The 18,938-nt window shown below is 51.2% G+C and overlaps 1 protein-coding gene across 1 annotated transcript in view; it reads right to left on the reverse strand.

The window, feature by feature from the left end:
* LOC115166471 (low-density lipoprotein receptor-related protein 1-like) overlaps positions 1-18,938 on the reverse strand; it is a 224,795-nt gene that overhangs the window by 109,097 nt on the left and 96,760 nt on the right. Inside the window, exons 5-14 of the mRNA XM_029720368.1 lie at positions 18,698-18,826; positions 17,427-17,533; positions 16,544-16,697; positions 7,004-7,166; positions 2,429-2,651; positions 2,153-2,345; positions 1,670-1,819; positions 1,122-1,358; positions 673-853; positions 195-421 (exon numbers count right to left, since the gene is read on the reverse strand). Of these exons, the coding sequence (XP_029576228.1) occupies positions 195-421; positions 673-853; positions 1,122-1,358; positions 1,670-1,819; positions 2,153-2,345; positions 2,429-2,651; positions 7,004-7,166; positions 16,544-16,697; positions 17,427-17,533; positions 18,698-18,826 (1,764 nt within the window). The remainder of the gene's footprint in view (positions 1-194; positions 422-672; positions 854-1,121; positions 1,359-1,669; positions 1,820-2,152; positions 2,346-2,428; positions 2,652-7,003; positions 7,167-16,543; positions 16,698-17,426; positions 17,534-18,697; positions 18,827-18,938) is intronic.

Below are 18,938 nucleotides of genomic sequence, written 5' to 3' on the forward strand. Positions count from 1 at the left end.
TCCTTTTTTTTCTATATACATTTTGGGAGTATTTGCTGACACTTGATTTAGACAGTTTGGCAATCAGATGGTATATAGGTAGGTGGGAGAAACAGTAGGAGTGTGGATGTGGGTATTGAACCTCGGTCTCTGGTGGGGAGATTTGTACATGTGTGATCATTAGGGTTAGGTCTAGGCTTAGTAAGCAGTCTAACTGACCTTGCGCTCTGTGGTGTTGAGGTAAACCATCTCAATGCGGTCGTAGTATGCATCCACCCAGTACAGGATGCCCTGCGGGATGTCCAGACTCAGGCCGTTGGGCCACAGCACGGTCTTACTGGTCAGCAGGACCTGGTCATGGGAGCCGTCCATCCATGCCTTCTTGATCTTCCCTCGGTTAGTCTTCTTGGGGTCCTCCTCCCAGTCCGTCCAGTACATCCACCTGGAACACAGTCGCACGTTCTGTTAGAGCAATACTACGTTTGCAAACTTCCAGTAACTTTCCTGAAATTCACAGGTTTTCCAGAAATCCCCCAAAAAGTGTTCCCCCAGGAATCCTCCAACCAGCATTTCTGGAAAACCTAGGAATTTTGGGAAATGTACAGAAATATTACAATACATTCTCATAGGGTGATGTCGCTGTGTGAGATGTATACTATAGCAATAGAACATAAGGAGGGCATAATGTCTGACCCGTGCTGGGGGTCCACTACGATGGCGCGGGGGTGGGTCATCTTGCCCTCAATGAGGGTCTTGCGTGTCTGAGAGGCCTTCTCCAACCTGGCCACACTGATGGTCTTCATGGGCCCGTCGTCTGTCCAGTACAGGTTACCTGCCATCCAGTCCACCGCTATCCCCTCCACGGTGTGGATGCCTGAGGGAAGGAAAGAAGGGAGGAAGGGACAGAGGGATAGAGGAAGGGACAGAGAGAGGGAGCGTGACTGTCTACTAGGGCTTGTTATTGGCAGGGACCTCATGATATAATTTGTATCACAATTCCTAGGTAACTATCTGATACATCTCGTGATTCTATACGTATCACGGTTCTATATGAATAGCGATTTGATTTTGTAATAGGGTTGAGCAGAGGGTTGTTGTAATGCATTTCATGTTAAATACTATGGTACTAGATCAGTCCTTACCGTCCTTCAGTATGGTGTCTCTCTCGGTGCCATCGATCTTCTGCCGTCCAATTATGTAACTCACGGCGTCAGCGAAGTAGATGAATTCGCTCTCGGCGTGGAAGTCCAGCGCCCTCGGGTTCATCAGGTTCTCAATGGGGATCATGTACTCGTCTGGGACCTTGGCATTCATGTCCATGCCACGGATGATGCCAGGGCGACCCTTACCGTACACCAGGAACAACTCGTGTTCAGGTTCTGCAGAGGGAACATCAGAAAACATTACATCATTGTCATGGGAACACCACTGAACGGTTAGTTACAAGATTGGGGAAACACAACAACGAGACCTTTTCTGTCCAAAGAGTATGTCGAAGTTATGTAAATGGTACATGTTCTTGCTTGGAGAGATTATATTCAACTCATATTGATACTACATAAATTGCAGGTCTGTTCTGTATGGAGTTCTGTGCTGAGCTGAGATGTGCTGTTGTGTGTGATTTCCATGCTATGCTCAGTGTATGGCATTCAATTCAATTTAAATCAATTAAAAGTTAGAAAGCCCTCACTCTTGCAGGACTTCCCATCGCTGCCCAGGCTGAATCCAGAGCGACACCGGCAGGTCCGGGTCTTGTGGCTGTTCCCCAGCAGACAGAGGTCTGAGCAGCCTCCTGGCTTCTTAAACTGGTCCGGGGCACACGCATGACTCTTCTCTCTCACTGGGCACCAGGGGACAACCAGGGCACAAGAGAGGGGTCAGGGGGCAGTGGTCAGAAGCGAATGATCAGCACTAGGCACCAACATGGCTACAACTAGATACAGACAGATAGATACTCTTCTGGACTCCTCCAACCAGGATTTCAGGAAAACGGTACCATCATATTGCTACCCTAGGCCTGTACCTACATGGAGGTTGGCGTGTCTGGTGGTACACGTGCAGGGCTGGAACAAAAGCCTGTGCACACTACATTCCAAACTTCATGGCAAAGATTGCCCCATTCCTACAGTGGCTGTTCTGGATACATACATGGGGTATGTGGGTGTGAACCTACCTGGGGGTTGGCGTCTCTGATGGTACACGTGCAGGGCGGCGCCGCGGTCCACCCTGGTAACCACCGTGTAGTCAGAGGAGTTGAAACGGTTGATCCGGATCACACTGGTCTTAGCGGGGTTTAGGTTGCCTTCGTCTGAGTTGGTGGCGTACAGGTAGTTCTCAAACACCGTCAGCCCATAAAGGTGTTCAATCTAACAGAATTAACAAGTTGGTGTCTGTATGTGTATGTGTATGTGTATGTGTATTGTGTATGTGTGTGTGTGTTTGTCCTCACCAGCAGGCTTTGTATGATGGTATGTCTGTTCTTGCCTTCATAGTCCACCACCTCTACGTAGTCCAGGTAGGCATCAGCCCAGTAGACCAGCCTGTTGACCAGGTCCAGGGTGATACCGTGGGGGAACACGATCTTACTATCCACCAGCTTGGTCCGGTTCTGACCGTCCATGTCACAACGCTCCACCTTGGGAGTCTGACCGTAGTCCGTGAAGAATACCTTCCTGTAGGGAGTGAGGAGACGTAGAGGAGCGAGGGGAGGTAGAGGAGCGAGGGGAGGTAGAGGAGCGAGGGGAGGTAGGGGAGCGAGGGGAGGTAGAGGAGCGAGGGTAGGTAAAGGAGCGAGGGGAGGTAGAGGAGCGAGGGGAGGTAGAGGAGCGAGGGGAGGTAGAGGAGCGAGGGGAGCGAGGGGAGGTAGAGGAGCGAGGGGAGGTAGAGGAGCAAAAGGAGGTAGAGGAGTGAGGGGAGGTAGAGGAGCGAGGGGAGGTAGAGGACCGAGGGGAGGTAGAGGAGCAAAAGGAGGTAGAGGAGCAAAAGGAGGTAGAGGAGCGAGGGGAGGTAGAGGAGCGAGGGGAGGCAGGGGAGCGAGGGGAGGTAGAGGAGCGAGGGGTGGTAGAGGAGCGAGGGGAGGTAGATGAGCAAAAGGAGGTAGAGGAGCAAAAGGAGGTAGAGGAGCAAAAGGAGGTAGAGGAGCGAGGGAGATAGAGGAGCGAGGGGAGGTAGAGGAGCAAAAGGAGGTAGAGGAGCGAGGGGAGGTAGAGGAGCAAGGGGAGGTAGAGGAGCAAAAGGAGGTAGAGGAGCGAGGGGAGGTAGAGGAGCAAAAGGAGGTAGAGGAGCGAGGGGAGGTAGAGGAGCAAGGGGAGGTAGGGGAGCAAGGGGAGGTAGAGGAGCAAAAGGAGGTAGAGGAGCGAGGGGAGGTAGAGGAGCGAGGGGAGGTAGAGGAGCGAGGGGAGGTAGAGGAGCGAGGGGAGGTAGAGGAGCGAGGGTAGGTAAAGGAGCGAGGGGAGGTAGAGGAGCGAGGGGAGGTAGAGGAGCGAGGGGAGGTAGAGGAGTGAGGGGAGGTAGAGGAGCGAGGGGAGGTAGGGGAGCGAGGGGAGGTAGAGGAGCGAGGGGAGGTAGAGGAGCAAAAGGAGGTAGAGGAGCGAGGGGAGGTAGAGGAGCGAGGGGAGGTAGAGGACCGAGGGGAGGCAGGGGAGCGAGGGAAGTAGAGGAGCGAGGGGAGGTAGAGGAGCGAGGGGAGGTAGAGGAGCGAGGGGAGGTAGAGGAGCAAAAGGAGGTAGAGGAGCGAGGGGAGTTAGAGGAGCAAAAGGAGGTAGAGGAGCGAGGGGAGGTAGAGGAGCAAGGGGAGGTAGAGGAGCAAAAGGAGGTAGAGGAGCGAGGGGAGGTAGAGGAGCGAGGGGAGGTAGAGGAGCGAGGGGAGGTAGAGGAGCGAGGGGAGGTAGAGGAGTGAGGGGAGGTAGAGGAGCAAAAGGAGGTAGAGGAGCGAGGGGAGGTAGAGGAGCGAGGGGAGATAGAGGAGCGAGGGTAGGTAAAGGAGCGAGGGGAGGTAGAGGAGCGATGGGAGGTAGAGGAGCGAGGGGAGGTAGAGGAGCAAAAAGAGGTAGAGGAGCGAGGGGAGGTAGAGGAGCAAAAGGAGGTAGAGGAGCGAGGGGAGGTAGAGGAGCAAAAGGAGGTAGAGGAGCGAGGGGAGGTAGAGGAGCGAGGGGAGGCAGGGGAGCGAGGGAAGTAGAGGAGCGAGGGGAGGTAGAGGAGCGAGGGGAGGTAGAGGAGCAAAAGGAGGTAGAGGAGCAAAAGGAGGTAGAGGAGCAAAAGGAGGTAGAGGAGCAAAAGGAGGTAGAGGAGCGAGGGGAGATAGAGGAGCGAGGGGAGGTAGAGGAGCGAGGGGAGGTAGAGGAGCGAGGGGAGGTAGAGGAGCGAGGGGAGTTAGAGGAGCAAAAGGAGGTAGAGGAGCGAGGGGAGGTAGAGGAGCGAGGGGAGGTAGAGGAGCAAAAGGAGGTAGAGGAGCAAAAGGAGGTAGAGGAGCGAGGGGAGTTAGAGGAGCAAAAGGAGGTAGAGGAGCGAGGGGAGATAGAGGAGCGAGGGGAGGTAGAGGAGCGAGGGGAGGTAGAGGAGCAAAAGGAGGTAGAGGAGCGAGGGGAGGTAGAGGAGCAAAAGGAGGTAGAGGAGCGAGGGGAGGTAGAGGAGCAAAAGGAGGTAGAGGAGCGAGGGGAGGTAGAGGAGCGAGGGGAGGTAGAGGAGCGAGGGGAGATAGAGGAGTGAGGGGAGGTAGAGGAGCAAAAGGAGGTAGAGGAGCGAGGGGAGGTAGAGGAGCGAGGGGAGGTAGAGGAGCGAGGGGAGGTAGAGAAGCAAAAGGAGGTAGAGGAGCGAGGGGAGATAGAGGAGCGAGGGGAGGTAGAGGAGCAAAAGGAGGTAGAGGAGCGAGGGGAGGTAGAGGAGCGAGGGGAGGTAGGGGAGCGAGGGAAGTAGAGGAGCGAGGGGAGGGTAGAGGAGCAAAAGGAGGTAGAGGAGCAAAAGGAGGTAGAGGAGTGAGGGGAGGTAGAGGGGCGAGGGGAGGTAGGGGAGCGAGGGAAGTAGAGGAGCGAGGGGAGGTAGAGGAGCGAGGGGAGGTAGAGAAGCAAAAGGAGGTAGAGGAGCAAAAGGAGGTAGAGGAGTGAGGGGAGTTAGAGGAGCAAAAGGAGGTAGAAGAGCGAGGGGAGATAGCGGAGCGAGGGGAGGTAGAGGAGCAAAAGGAGGTAGAGGAGCGAGGGGAGGTAGAGGAGTGAGGGGAGGTAGAGGAGCAAAAGGAGGTAGAGGAGCGAGGGGAGATAGAGGAGCGAGGGGAGGTAGAGGAGCAAAAGGAGGTAGAGGAGCGAGGGGAGGTAGAGGAGCAAGGGGAGGAAGAGGAGCAAAAGGAGGTAGAGGAGCGAGAGGAGGTAGAGGAGCGAGGGGAGGTAGAGGAGTGAGAGGAGGTAGAGAAGCAAGGGGAGGTAGAGGAGCAAAAGGAGGTAGAGGAGCGAGGGGAGGTAGAGGAGTGAGGAGGTAGAGGAGCGAGGGGAGGTAGAGGAGCGAGAGGAGGTAGAGGAGCGAGGGAGGTAAAGGAGCAAGGGGAGGTAGAGGAGCGAGGGAAGGTAGGGGAGCGAGGGGAGGTAGAGGAGCAAAAGGAGGTAGAGGAGCAAAAGGAGGTAGAGGAGCGAGGGGAGGTAGAGGAGCAAAAGGAGGTAGAGGAGCGAGGGGAGGTAGAGGAGCGAGGGGAGGTAATGGAGCGAAGGGAGGTAGAGGAGCGAGGGGAGATAGAGGAGCGAGGGGAGATAGAGGAGCGAGGGGAGATAGAGGAGCAAAAGGACGTAGAGGAGCGAGGGGAGGTAGAGGAGCGAGGGTAGGTAAAGGAGCGAGGGGAGGTAGAGGAGCGAGGGGAGGTAGAGGAGCGAGGGGAGGTAGAGGAGCGAGGGGAGGTAGAGGAGCAAAAGGAGGTAGAGGAGCGAGGGGAGGTAGAGGAGCAAAAGGAGCGAGGGGAGGTAGAGGAGCGAGGGGAGGTAGAGGAGCGAGGGGAGGCAGAGGAGCGAGGGGAGGTAGAGGAGCGAGGGGAGGTAGAGGAGCGAGGGGAGGTAGAGGAGCGAGGGGAGGCAGAGGAGCGAGGGGAGGTAGAGGAGCAAAAGGAGGTAGAGGAGCAAAAGGAGGTAGAGGAGCGAGGGGAGGTAGAGGAGCGAGAAGAGGTAGAGGAGCGAGGGGAGGTAGAGGAGCGAGGGGAGGTAGAGGAGCAAAAGGAGGTAGAGGAGCAAGGGAGGTAGAGGAGCAAAAGGAGGTAGAGGAACGAGGGGAGGTAGAGGAGCGAGGGGAGGTAAAGGAGCGAGGGGAGGTAAAGGAGCGAGGGGAGGTAGAGGAGCGAGGGGAGGTAGAGGAGCGAGGGGAGGTAAAGGAGCGAGGGGAGGTAGAGGAGTGAGGGGAGGTAGAGGAGCGAGGGGAGGTAGAGGAGCGAGGGGAGGTAGAGGAGTGTGTGGGGATATTAAATTGAGGAAAGGAGGACTGACCGCATTATAATGTACTTCTTCAATTTATATTTGACCCCTCACATTCAAGATGCACCAAACCATTTTGACGTGCCAGCATCAACAAGGGTAAGTGATCATGCATGTTGCATGTGTGTATGTCTTAGAGGAGGAAGTGTTCTGACTGACTAAGGGCTGGGTGGGCAGTCACCTGACTGACTAAGGCCTGGGTGGGCAGTCACCTGACTGACTAAGGGCTGGGTGGGCAGTCACCTGACTGACTAAGGGCTGGGTGGGCAGTCACCTGACTGACTAAGGCCTGGGTGGGCAGTCACCTGACTGACTAAGGGCTGGGTGGGCAGTCACCTGACTGACTAAGGGCTGGGTGGGCAGTCTGCTGACTGACTAAGGGCTGGGTGGGCAGTCAACTGGCTGACTAAGAGCTGGGTGGGCAGTCAACTGGCTGACTAAGAGCTGGGTGGGCAGTCAACTGGCTGACTAAGAGCTGGGTGGGCAGTCACCTGACCAGAAGGACCAAGGGGAAGTACACACGAAAGCATCTCAGGGCACTTCTTAGGGGTCTCTGGGGTTGTTATCGAGGTAGTGCTCACCCCATGAAGGGATCCAGGGCGATGCCTTTAGGGTTGTAGAGCTCCTGATCCAGCAGAGTGACACACGTCTGGCCGTCAACATTGCACACAAATATACGATCGTCCACGTTGTCCTCAAAGTAGAAGTTTCCTGTCAGCCAGTCAATAGCCATCTGCTCCACATCTGGTGGGATAGAGAGAAGAGGTTATAGTGCCTTGCAAAAGTATTCACCCCCTTTGGCGTATTTCCTATTTTGTTGCATTACAACCTGTAATTTAAATTGATTTTTATTTGGACTTCATGTAATGGACATACAGAAAATATTCAAAATTGGTGAAGTGAAATTTAAAAAAATTACTAGCTTCAAAACATATATATAAAAAATTCACAACGGAAAAGTGGTGCGTGCATATGTATGCACCCCCTTTGCTATGAAGCCCCTAAATAAGATCTGGTGCAACCAATTACCTTCAGAAGTCACATAATTAATTAAATAAAGTCCACATGTGTGCAATCTAAGTGTCACATGATCTCAGTATATATACACCTGTTCTGAATGGCCCCAGAATCTGCAACACCACTAAGCAAGGGGCACCACCAAGCAAGTGGCACCATGAAGACCAAGGAGCTATGCAAACAGGTCAGGGACAAAGTTGTGGAGAAGTACAGATCAGGGTTTGAGCATCCCACAGAGCACCATTAAATCCATTATTAAAAAATGGAAAGAATATGGCACCACAACAAACCTGCCAAGAGAGGGCCACCCACCAAAACTCACAGACCAGGCAAGAAGGGCATTAATCTGAGAGGCAACAACGAGACCAAAGATAACCCTGAAGGACCTGCAAAGCTCCACAGCGGAGATTGGAGTATGTGTCAATAGGACCACTTTAAGCCGTACACTCCACAGAGCTGGGCTTTACGAAAGAGTGGCCAGAAAAAAAGCCATAACTTAAAGAAAAAAATAAGCAAACACGTTTGGTGTTGCCAAAAGGCATGTGAGGGACTCCCCAAACATATGGAAGAAGGTACTCTGGTCAGATGAGACTAAAATTTAGCTTTTTGGCCATCAAGGAAAATGCTATGTCTGGCACAAACCCAACACCTCTCATCACCCCGAGAACACCATCCCCACAGTAAAGCATGGTGGTGGCAGTATCATGCTGTGGGGATGTTTTTCATCGGCAGGGAATTGAAGGAATCATGGATGGCGCTAAATACAGGGAAATTCTTGAGGGAACCTGTTTCAGTCTTCCAGAGATTTCAGACTGGGACGGAGGTTCACCTTCCAGCAGAACAATGGCCCTAAGCACACTGCTAAAGCAACACTCAAGTGGTTTAAGGGGAAACATTTAAATGTCTTGGAATGGCCTAGTCAAAGCCCAGACCTCAATCCAATTGAGAATCTGTGGTATGACTTAAAGATTGCTGTACACCAGCGGAACCCATCCAACTTGAAGGAGCTGGAGCAGTTTTGCATTGAAGAATGGGCACAAATCCCAGTGGCTAGATGTGCCAAGCTTATAGAGACATATCTCAAGAGACTTGCAGCTGTAATTGCTGCAAAAGGTGGCTCTACAAAGTATTGACTTTGGGGGGTGAATAGTTATGCACGCTCAAGTTTTCAATTTTTTTGTATTTTTTCTTGTTGGTTTCACAATAAAAAAAATGTTTTGCATCTTCAAAGTGGTAGGCATGTTGTGTAAATCTAATGATACAACCCCCCCCCCCCCCCAAAGTATATTTTAATTCCATGTTGTAAGGAAACAAAATAGGCAAAATGCCAAGGGGGTGAATACTTTCTCAAGGCACTGTTAGTATATGGGTGAGATAGACAGATATGTTTTTATTATTTTGGAACTTTTGTGAGTGTAATGTTTACTGTTAATTATTATCTACTTCACTTGCTTTGGCAATGTTAACATATGTTTCCCATGCCAATAAAGCCCTTAAATTGAATTGAATAGAATTGAGAGGAGAGCAAGAGAGTTCGAGAGAGACGGCAACACAATTAGCAACACAATTAGACCCAACCAAATCATGAGAAAACAAAAAGATAATTACTTGACACATTGGAAAGAATTAACAAAAAAACTGAGCAAACTAGAATGCTATTTGGCCCTAAATAGAGAGTACACAGTGGCAGAATACCTGACCACTGTGACTGACCCAAAATTAAGGAAACATTTGACTATGTACAGACTTAGTGAGCATAGCCTTGCTATTGAGAAAGGCCGCCATAGGCTGACCTGGCTCTCAAGAGAAGACAGGTTATGTGCACACTGCCCACAAAATGAGGTGGAAACTGAGCTGCACTTCCTAACCTCCTGCCCAATGTATGACCATATTAGAGACACATATTTCCCCTTTAGATTACACAGATACACAAAGAATTCGAAAACAAACCCGATTTTGATAACTCCCATATCTACTGGGTGAAATACTACAGTGTGCCATCACAGCAGCAAGATTTGTGACCTGTTGCCACAAGAAAAGGCCAATCAGTGAAGAACAAACACCATTGTAAATACAACCCATATTTATGCTTATTTATTTTACCTTTTGCACTTTAACCATTTGTACATCATTACAACACTGTATATATACATAATCTGACATTTGTAATGTCTTTATTCTTTTGGAACTTCTGTGAGTGTAATGTTTACTGTTCATTTTTATTGTTTATTTCATTTTTGTATATTATCTACTTCACTTGCTTTGGCAATGTTAACATATGTTTCCCATGCCAATAAAGCCCCTTGAATTGAATTAAATTGAGAGACAGACAGAGAGAGAGTTAGAGAGGATCAGACAGAGAGAGAGAGAGAGAGAGAGAGAGAGAGAGAGAGAGAGAGAGTGAGAGAGAATTAGAGTGAGAGAGAGACAGAGAGACAGACAGAGAGAGAGTTAGAGAGGATCAGACAGAGAGAGAAAGGGAGAGAGAGAGAGACAGAGAGAGTTAGAGAGAGACAGAGAGAGAGTGAAAGAGAATTAGAGCGAGAGAGAGACAGAGAGACAGACAGAGAGAGAGTTAGAGAGGATCAGACAGAGAGAGTTAGAGAGAGAGAGAGAGAGAGAGAGACAGAGAGAGTTAGAGAGAGACAGAGAGAGAGTGAGAGAGAATTAGAGCGAGAGAGAGACAGAGAGACAGAGAGAGGTAGAGAGAGACAGAGAGACAGAGAGAGGTAGAGAGAGAGAGGAGACTAAACAAGAGCAGCATTGTAATTTAGGAGTCCCTGTCATAGTGTTACGTTGGCTACTCTAGAGGGTTGTCCACCACTTGAATGGAGTGACATACTTTGAGAGAAAGAGGGGAGGGGAGAGGAGAGGGATAGAAGGAGAGAGAGAGCGAAACAGACAGAAAAAATCTCGGAGCTGAACTGACCCAAACACAGCCCATTAGCCCAGCCCACCCAGTGGGAGAGAAGGAGATGAACCCTCTCCACCAACCCACAGCCTGCCTGGTGACCTGACATGACCCAACCCTGACTAACAACCCTGCCTCATTCATATACTCTTTTCACACAACTGAGTTGAGCCAAGCCGAGCCAAGCTAAGCCAGGCTGTACTGGTTATGTATCCGCCAAAGTTGCTGGAACCATGCTTAAAATGACAAGGTTAATCAGAGACAGCCCAGAAAAATACAGTTGGAATCGGTATGGTAGTGTAGAAAGGGAAACACATGTCCATGGGAAAGGCAGTCAACACACACTCACTCTGCCTGAGCACTGACTGACTGGCTGAATAGCTAGCTGACTGACTAGCTGCCTGGCTGACTGACTGACTGCCTGGCTGACTGGCTGAGAAGATTGACAGCAGAACGAGGAAAAATAGCTGGGTTTGAATGAAATGCTAATGGTGTTATTTTGGAGGCTGTGGATCGTCCCTCTTGGTTTCTTCCAGCTGACTACCCGAGCAAGGGCTAGTCTCTGACGATGAGAGTCTATCTGTGAGAAGGCGGTTGGATCGGGAGGGTGGAGGAGCAATTCTACACAGAGACCAAGCCTGTCCCATCTCACCCCCATGTAGTCAGCCTGTCCCATCTCACCCCCCTGTAGTCCGCCTGTCCCATCTCACCCCCCTGTAGTTTCCTGTCCCACCCCACCCCCCTGTAGTTTCCTGTCCCATCTCACCCCCTGTAGTTTGCCTGTCCCATCCCACCCCCCTGTAGTCTGCCTGTCCCATCTCACCCCCCTGTAGTTTCCTGTCCCATCTCACCCCCCTGTAGTCTGCCCGTCCCATCTCACCCCCATGTAGTCAGCCTGTCCCATCCCACCCCCCTGTAGTTAGCCTGTCCCATCCCACCCCCCTGTAGTCTGCCTGTCCCATCTCACCCCCATGTAGTCAGCCTGTCCCATCCCACCCCCCTGTAGTCTGCCTGTCCCATCTCACCCCCATGTAGTCAGCCTGTCCCATCTCACCCCCCTGTAGTCTGCCTGTCCCATCCCACCCCCTGTAGTTTGCCTTTCCCATCCCACCCCCCTGTAGTTAGCCTGTCCCATCCCACCCGCCTGTAGTCTGCCTGTCCCATCCCACCCTCCTGTAGTTTTCCTGTCCCATCCCACCCCCCTGTAGTCTGCCTGTCCCATCCCACCCCCTGTAGTTTGCCTGTCCCATCCCACCATCCTGTAGTCTGCCTGTCCCATCCCACCCCCTGTAGTCTGCCTGTCCCATCCCACCCTCCTGTAGGTAGCCTGTCCCATCCCACCCCCTGTAGTTAGCCTGTCCCATCCCACCCCCATGTAGGTTAGCCTGTCCCATCCCACCCCCATGTAGGCAGCCTGTCCCATCCCACCCCCTGTAGTCTGCCTGTCCCATCCCACCCCCATGTAGGTTTGCCTGTCCCATCCCACCCCCTGTAGTCAGCCTGTCCCATCCCACCCTCCTGTAGTTAGCCTGTCCCATCCCACCCCCTGTAGGTAGCCTGTCCCATCCCACCCTCCTGTAGGTAGCCTGTCCCATCCCACCCCCTGTAGGTAGCCTGTCCCATCCTACCCCCTATAGTTAGCCTGACCCATCCCACCCTCCTGTAGGCAGCCTGTCCTATCCTACCCTCCTGTAGGTAGCCTGTCCCATCCCACCCCCTGTAGGTAGCCTGTCCCATCCCACCACCTATAGGTAGCCTGACCCATCCCACCCTCCTGTAGTCAGCCTGACCCATCCCACCCTCCTGTAGTCAGCCTGACCCATCCCACCCTCCTGTAGGTAGCCTGTCCAATCCTACCCTCCTGTAGGTAGCCTGTCCCATCCCACCACCTATAGTTAGCCTGACCCATCCCACCCCCTGTAGTTAGCCTGTCCTATCCTACCCTCCTGTAGGTAGCCTGTCCCATCCCACCCTCCTGTAGTCAGCCTGTCCTATCCCACCCTCCTGTAGGGAGCCTGTCCCATCCCACCCTCCTGTAGTCAGCCTGTCCCATCCCACCCTCCTGTAGTCAGCCTGTCCTATCCTACCCTCCTGTAGGTAGCCTGTCCCATCCCACCCTCCTGTAGTCAGCCTGTCCTATCCTACCCTCCTGTAGGTAGCCTGTCCCATCCCACCCTCCTGTAGTCAGCCTGACCCATCCCACCCTCCTGTAGGCAGCCTGTCCTATCCTACCCTCCTGTAGTTAGCCTGACCCATCCCCCCTCCTGTAGTCAGCCTGTCCTATCCTACCCTCCTGTAGGCAGCCTGTCCTATCCTACCCTCCTGTAGGTAGCCTGTCCCATCCCACCCTCCTGTAGTCAGCCTGTCCCATCCCACCACCTATAGGTAGCCTGTCCCATCCCACCCTCCTGTAGTCAGCCTGACCCATCCCACCCTCCTGTAGGTAGCCTGACCCATCCCACCCTCCTGTAGTCAGCCTGACCCATCCCACCCTCCTGTAGGTAGCCTGTCCAATCCTACCCTCCTGTAGGTAGCCTGTCCCATCCCACCACCTATAGTTAGCCTGACCCATCCCACCCCCTGTAGTTAGCCTGTCCTATCCTACCCTCCTGTAGTCAGCCTGACCCATCCCACCCTCCTGTAGATAGCCTGACCCATCCCACCCTCCTGTAGGCAGCCTGTCCTATCCTACCCTCCTGTAGGTAGCCTGTCCCATCCCACCCTCCTGTAGTCAGCCTGTCCTATCCTACCCTCCTGTAGGTAGCCTGTCCCATCCCACCCTCCTGTAGTCAGCCTGTCCTATCCTACCCTCCTGTAGGTAGCCTGTCCCATCCCACCCTCCTGTAGTCAGCCTGACCCATCCCACCCTCCTGTAGGCAGCCTGTCCTATCCTACCCTCCTGTAGTTAGCCTGACCCATCCCACCCTCCTGTAGTCAGCCTGTCCTATCCTACCCTCCTGTAGGCAGCCTGTCCTATCCTACCCTCCTGTAGGCAGCCTGTCCTATCCTACCCTCCTGTAGGCAGCCTGTCCTATCCTACCCTCCTGTAGTTAGCCTGACCCATCCCACCCTCCTGTAGTCAGCCTGTCCTATCCTACCCTCCTGTAGGCAGCCTGTCCTATCCTACCCTCCTGTAGGTAGCCTGTCCCATCCCACCCTCCTGTAGTCAGCCTGTCCCATCCCACCACCTATAGGTAGCCTGTCCCATCCCACCCTCCTGTAGGTAGCCTGTCCCATCCCAACCACCTATAGTTAGCCTGACCCATCCCACCCTCCTGTAGTCAGCCTGTCCCATCCCACCCTCCTGTAGGTAGCCTGTCCCATCCCAACCACCTATAGTTAGCCTGACCCATCCCACCCTCCTGTAGTCAGCCTGTCCCATCCCAACCACCTGTAGGCAGCCTGTCCTATCCTACCCTCCTGTAGGGAGCCTGTCCCATCCCACCCTCCTGTAGATAGCCGTTCCCAGCTAGTGACTCCAGCAGTTATTTAAGCAATAAGGGTGTGTGGTATATGGCCAATATACCATGGCTAAGGGCTGTTCTTAGGCACGACACATCACGGAGTCCTTGGACACAGCCCTTAGCTATGGTATATTGGCCATATACCACAAACCCCCGAGGTGCCTTATTGTTATTATAAAATGCTTACCAACATAATTAGAGCAGTAAAAATAAATGTTTTGTCATACCCATGGTATACGGTCTGATACCACGGCTGCATTCAGGGCTTGAACCACCCAGCTTATAAATCCTGTAATAAACTGGGTGGTTCAAGCCCTGAATGCTGATTGGCTGACAGTCATGGTATACTCTATGTTATGTCGTGCCTAAGAGCAGCCCTTAGCTGTGGGATATTGGCCATATACCACACCCACTCAGACCTTATTGCTTAATTATAGCCTGTCCCATGGCTCTGTGACTTAAAATGACATTTTTAGTGAGTCCCATCGTAGGTTTGGCCACTTCCAAAGACAAACCCCAGGTTGGATGACTGAACAATGTTAAACCATGATGCTACAGGGCTATTCGACAGCGGCACAGAGATAGCCTGTTCCCAGATCTGTTTGTGCTGTCTTGCCAACTCCTATGGTCATTAGCACAGACAGATGGGAGACCAGGCTAGGGCAGAGACATCTGGGCCTGATGTGTCCCCATTCCTCTGGTCTACAGAGATTCAAAATAAAAGGCCTGCCCTGCTCTTATTTTACCAGGCTAGACAATTTAGAACAAATTCTTATTTACAATGAGGTCCTGGCAAGAGGAAAAAGGCCTCCTGTGGGGACGGGGGATTAAAAAACAAACAATGTAAGACAAATGGCCAACACAGACAGAAGACACAGGCAACAGCTCAAATACAACAGCAGACAAACAGTGGATGTGTGTGTGTGTGTGTGTGTCTGTGTGTGTGTGTGTGTGTGTGTGTGTGTGTGTGTGTGTGTGTGTGTGTGTGTGTGTGTGTGTGTGTGTGTGTGGTGTGTGTGTGCGCGTGTGTGTGTGTGTGTGTGTGTGTATGTGTGTGTGTGTGTGTGTGTGCGCGTGTGTGTGTGTATGTGTGTGTGTGTGTGTGTGCGCGTGTATGAAGTAAAACAACATTCTTTCTTACATAAGGCAATGCAAACTAGTGACAACTAGAAACAACTACATGTCTCAACAACCTGTTCACCTATTTGTCCTGTGAACTCCTCCAGGGACACCAGGTCCTGTAGTTGTAGGTTGGCTTGGAGGGAATTCCAACACCAGGGGACTGAGCAATCAAAGCACCTTTTTCCATTGCTCGGTATACATTTTCGGGACTCTTAAAATATAACAAGATTGAGATCTGAGTTTGAATGTGTTTTCATTTTGAGCTAGAAGACAGGATAGATAAGATGTCAGTTTTCCTGAATGTACCAGTGTTTGAGCCTGCGTGTTGCTACTGATGTCCACCTAAGAGCACAGTAGAGATCACAATGGTGAGTTAGACTTCTCTGATTGTGTATCATGCAGCCCTTCGTCTTGACACCAGAGTCAAGAGCCTTCAGTGTAGCGCTTGAGGCACATACAGTAAATAGTATCACCATAGTCCAACACAGAGAGAAAAGTACAAGTAATCAACTCCTTTCTGGCGGCAAAGGAAAAACAAGCTTTGTGCCGGTAATTAAACCCAATACGGAGCTTAAGTTTCCTGACAAGGTTCTCTCCACCCAAACTCCCAGGTATTTCTACGTTTTGACTTGCTCTATAGAATGTCCTTCCAACATAGTAATTACAAAGTTTAGTATTGTTCAGTATTGGAAAATACCATTCATTTTGTTTTAAAGGAATTCAGAACAATCTTCAAATCGTACAGATTCTGTTGAATAATGTTAAAAGTTGTTTGAGATTTTTCAAAAGCCAAAGTCAAACTGTTGTCACTTAGAGAACAGTGTCATCCACATAAAAATGTACATCAGCTGTCTCAATATGGCTTCCAATGTTGTTGATATAGATAATAATAAACAACAGGGGACACCCAAGCACAACTCTACGGTGTCCGACATACAACCATCTGCCTTAACACACTGGGTTCTATAGCTAGTTCACAAACCACTCCAGAGCATGACCAGTAATCCCAACACACTTCAATCTCTGCACCAAGACAGTATGGTCCACAGAATCAAACGCCTTTGACAAGTCTGAATACATATACACAATGCTGCTTCCCATCCAGGGCACAGTGTATGTGTCCACTAGTCTAGGTTCAGGTCACCCAGAAGGACAAATTCAGATTTGACATTGTGTGATAATAATTGTAAAATAGAATCCAGAGAGCCAATAGCAGATGGGGGTGTAGAGTAATTTAGCACCATGTCAGGAAAAGCACTGTTCTTGAACAGGAACCTTTATCACAATATTGCTGCGCTCATCATTTCTGCTCTGCACTTTAATGCAGATTTCGGAGTCGGCGCCGCCGAGTGGTATTGCATCACGTCTACAGTGTGTGTGTGTTTGTGTGCATGTGTCCTTCCAGTAGGAGCGGTAGGTAGGCTCCTCTACTCATGGTGCAGGATGCTTGTGTGTGTTCTCTATTCACGTTGAAGGCTGTGTGTGTGTGTGTGTGTGTGTGTGTGTGTGTGTGTGTGTGTGTGTGTGTGTGTGCGTGCGTCCGTGCGTGCGTGCGTGCGTGCGTGCGTGCGTGTGCGTGTGTGTGTGTGTGTGTGTTCTCTACTCACGGTGCAGGCTGAGTGAGATGTTAATTATCCTGATGTCGTTGACGGTCTTCAGCTCAGGGATGGAGGCACACTTCAGGTGGGTGTTGGCGGACGAGTCGCCCACGTCGATCCAACACACCGTCTCCTGGGCGAAGTTGAAATCCATGGCAGTGGTCTGTTTTTCAACAATAATAATATTAGCTTGGGTTTAATATAGCTGCTTTTCAAAGACCCCAAAACGCTTCACAATAGTTTCAATTTACAGTTAGAAAGTACAAATCTCAGAGGATAAGACATAATCAGCATGATAAAACTCTTATTTCCAACGTGGTCAAGGTATAGGGGTTAAGGTTAAGGATAGGGATAGCTAGGGATATGGTGAGTGGATAGTTAGATTAAATTTTGTTAAAATCAAATCCAATTGTATTTGTCACATGCGCCAAATACAACAGGTGTAGACCTTACAGTGAAATGCTTACTTACAAACCCTTAACCAACAATGCAGAGCTTTGAAAAATAAAATACAAATGTGCTGAATAAACTAAAGGAAAAATAGTAACACAATAACATAACAATAACGAGGCTAAATACAGGGGGTACCGGGACAGAGTCAATGTGCGGGGGCATCGGTTAGTTGAGGTAATTGAGGTAATATGTACATGTAGGCAGGGATAAAGTGACTATGCACAGATAATAAACAGAGAGTAGCAGCAGTGTATGTGAAGAGTGTGAAGGAATGTGCATGAATGTTTTGTGTGTGTCCGCATGTGTCCCCGTGTGTGTGTCCCCGTGTGTGTGTCCCCGTGTGTGTGTGTGTGTGTGTGTTGGAGTGTCAGTGTAGTACGTGTGAGTGTGTGGTTAAGAGTCCAGTGAGTATAATAAGGAAATGAAAAAGAGCTCTAACCTTCTTGGTGCTGATGGCCGGGAGGCGGGTGGGCATGCCACTCAGAGACGTACAGCGGATGTCATTGAGGTTAGCGATCAGCAGCACCGGCAGCTGTTCCACAGGATCTGAGAGAGGGAGGGAGGGAGGGAGGGAGGGAGGGAGGGGAAAGAAGGAGAGGTCGAGAGGGATGATGGTGAGAGGAGAGGGATACAAGGAGAGGGATGATGGTGAGAGGAGAGGGATAAAAGGAGAGGGATGATGGTGAGAGGAGAGGGATGAAAGGAGAGGGATGATGGTGAGAGGAGAGGGATACAAGGAGAGGGATGATGGTGAGAGGAGAGGGATAAAAGGAGATTGATGATGGTGAGAGGAGAGGGATACAAGGAGAGGGATGATGGTGAGAGGAGAGGGATACAAGGAGAGGGATGATGGTGAGAGGAGAGGGATACAAGGAGAGGGATGATGGTGAGAGGAGAGGGATGAAAGGAGAGGGATGATGGTGAGAGGAGAGGGATAAAAGGAGAGGGATGATGGTGAGAGGAGAGGGATGAAAGGAGAGGGATGATGGGGAGAGGAGAGGGATACAAGGAGAGGGATGATGGTGAGAGGAGAGGGATACAAGGAGAGGGATGATGAGGAGAGGAGAGGGATGAAAGGAGAGGGATGATGGTGAGAGGAGAGGGATACAAGGAGAGGGATGATGGTGAGAGGAGAGGGATACAAGGAGAGGGATGATGAGGAGAGGAGAGGGATACAAGGAGAGGGATGATGAGGAGAGGAGAGGGATGAAAGGAGAGGGATGATGGTGAGAGGAGAGGGATACAAGGAGAGGGATGATGAGGAGAGGAGAGGGATACAAGGAGAGGGATGATGAGGAGAGGAGAGGGATACAAGGAGAGGGATGATGGTGAGAGGAGAGGGATACAAGGAGAGGGATGATGAGGAGAGGGATGATGAGGAGAGGAATGAAAGGAGAGGGGAAGAAAGGTCACATAGCTCTGACATATCTTCCTTGGAAATTCAATTGTAAGAGCATTAGAGAGTGTCACGCCGTACAAATGTGATTCCTCCAATAATAACACAGCATGACAAGACCAAAACAAAACAAATCAACTGAAACACAGTTATTATTTGGTCTAGCTTTAGTCTATGACAAGTGTAGACTACACGTCTGTACAGTATGTTGATGTTCGTTTGTGTGTGTGTGTGTGTGTGTGTGTGTGTGTGTGTGTGTGTGTGCGTGCGAGTGAGTGAGTGAGTGAGTGAGTGAGTGTGTGTGTGCGCCTCACCGTTCTTGGCCTTGCAGGAGCGGTTGTCTGGCTGCAGTAGGTAACCCTCCACACAGCTGCAGGTGTAGGAGCCCTCGTTGTTAGAGCACGTCTGACTGCATGTCCCGTACACACTGCACTCGTTGAAATCTGAGGATTCAGGCAGGGCAATGTCAGTCAGTATAGTGAGTCAGTACATCAGTCAGTCAGTCAGTCAGTACATCAGTCAGTCAGTCAGTCAGTATAGTGAGTCAGTACATCA

The sequence above is a fragment of the Salmo trutta genome, chromosome 28 (assembly GCF_901001165.1).
Source record: "Salmo trutta chromosome 28, fSalTru1.1, whole genome shotgun sequence".
Classification (NCBI taxonomy): domain Eukaryota; kingdom Metazoa; phylum Chordata; class Actinopteri; order Salmoniformes; family Salmonidae; genus Salmo; species Salmo trutta.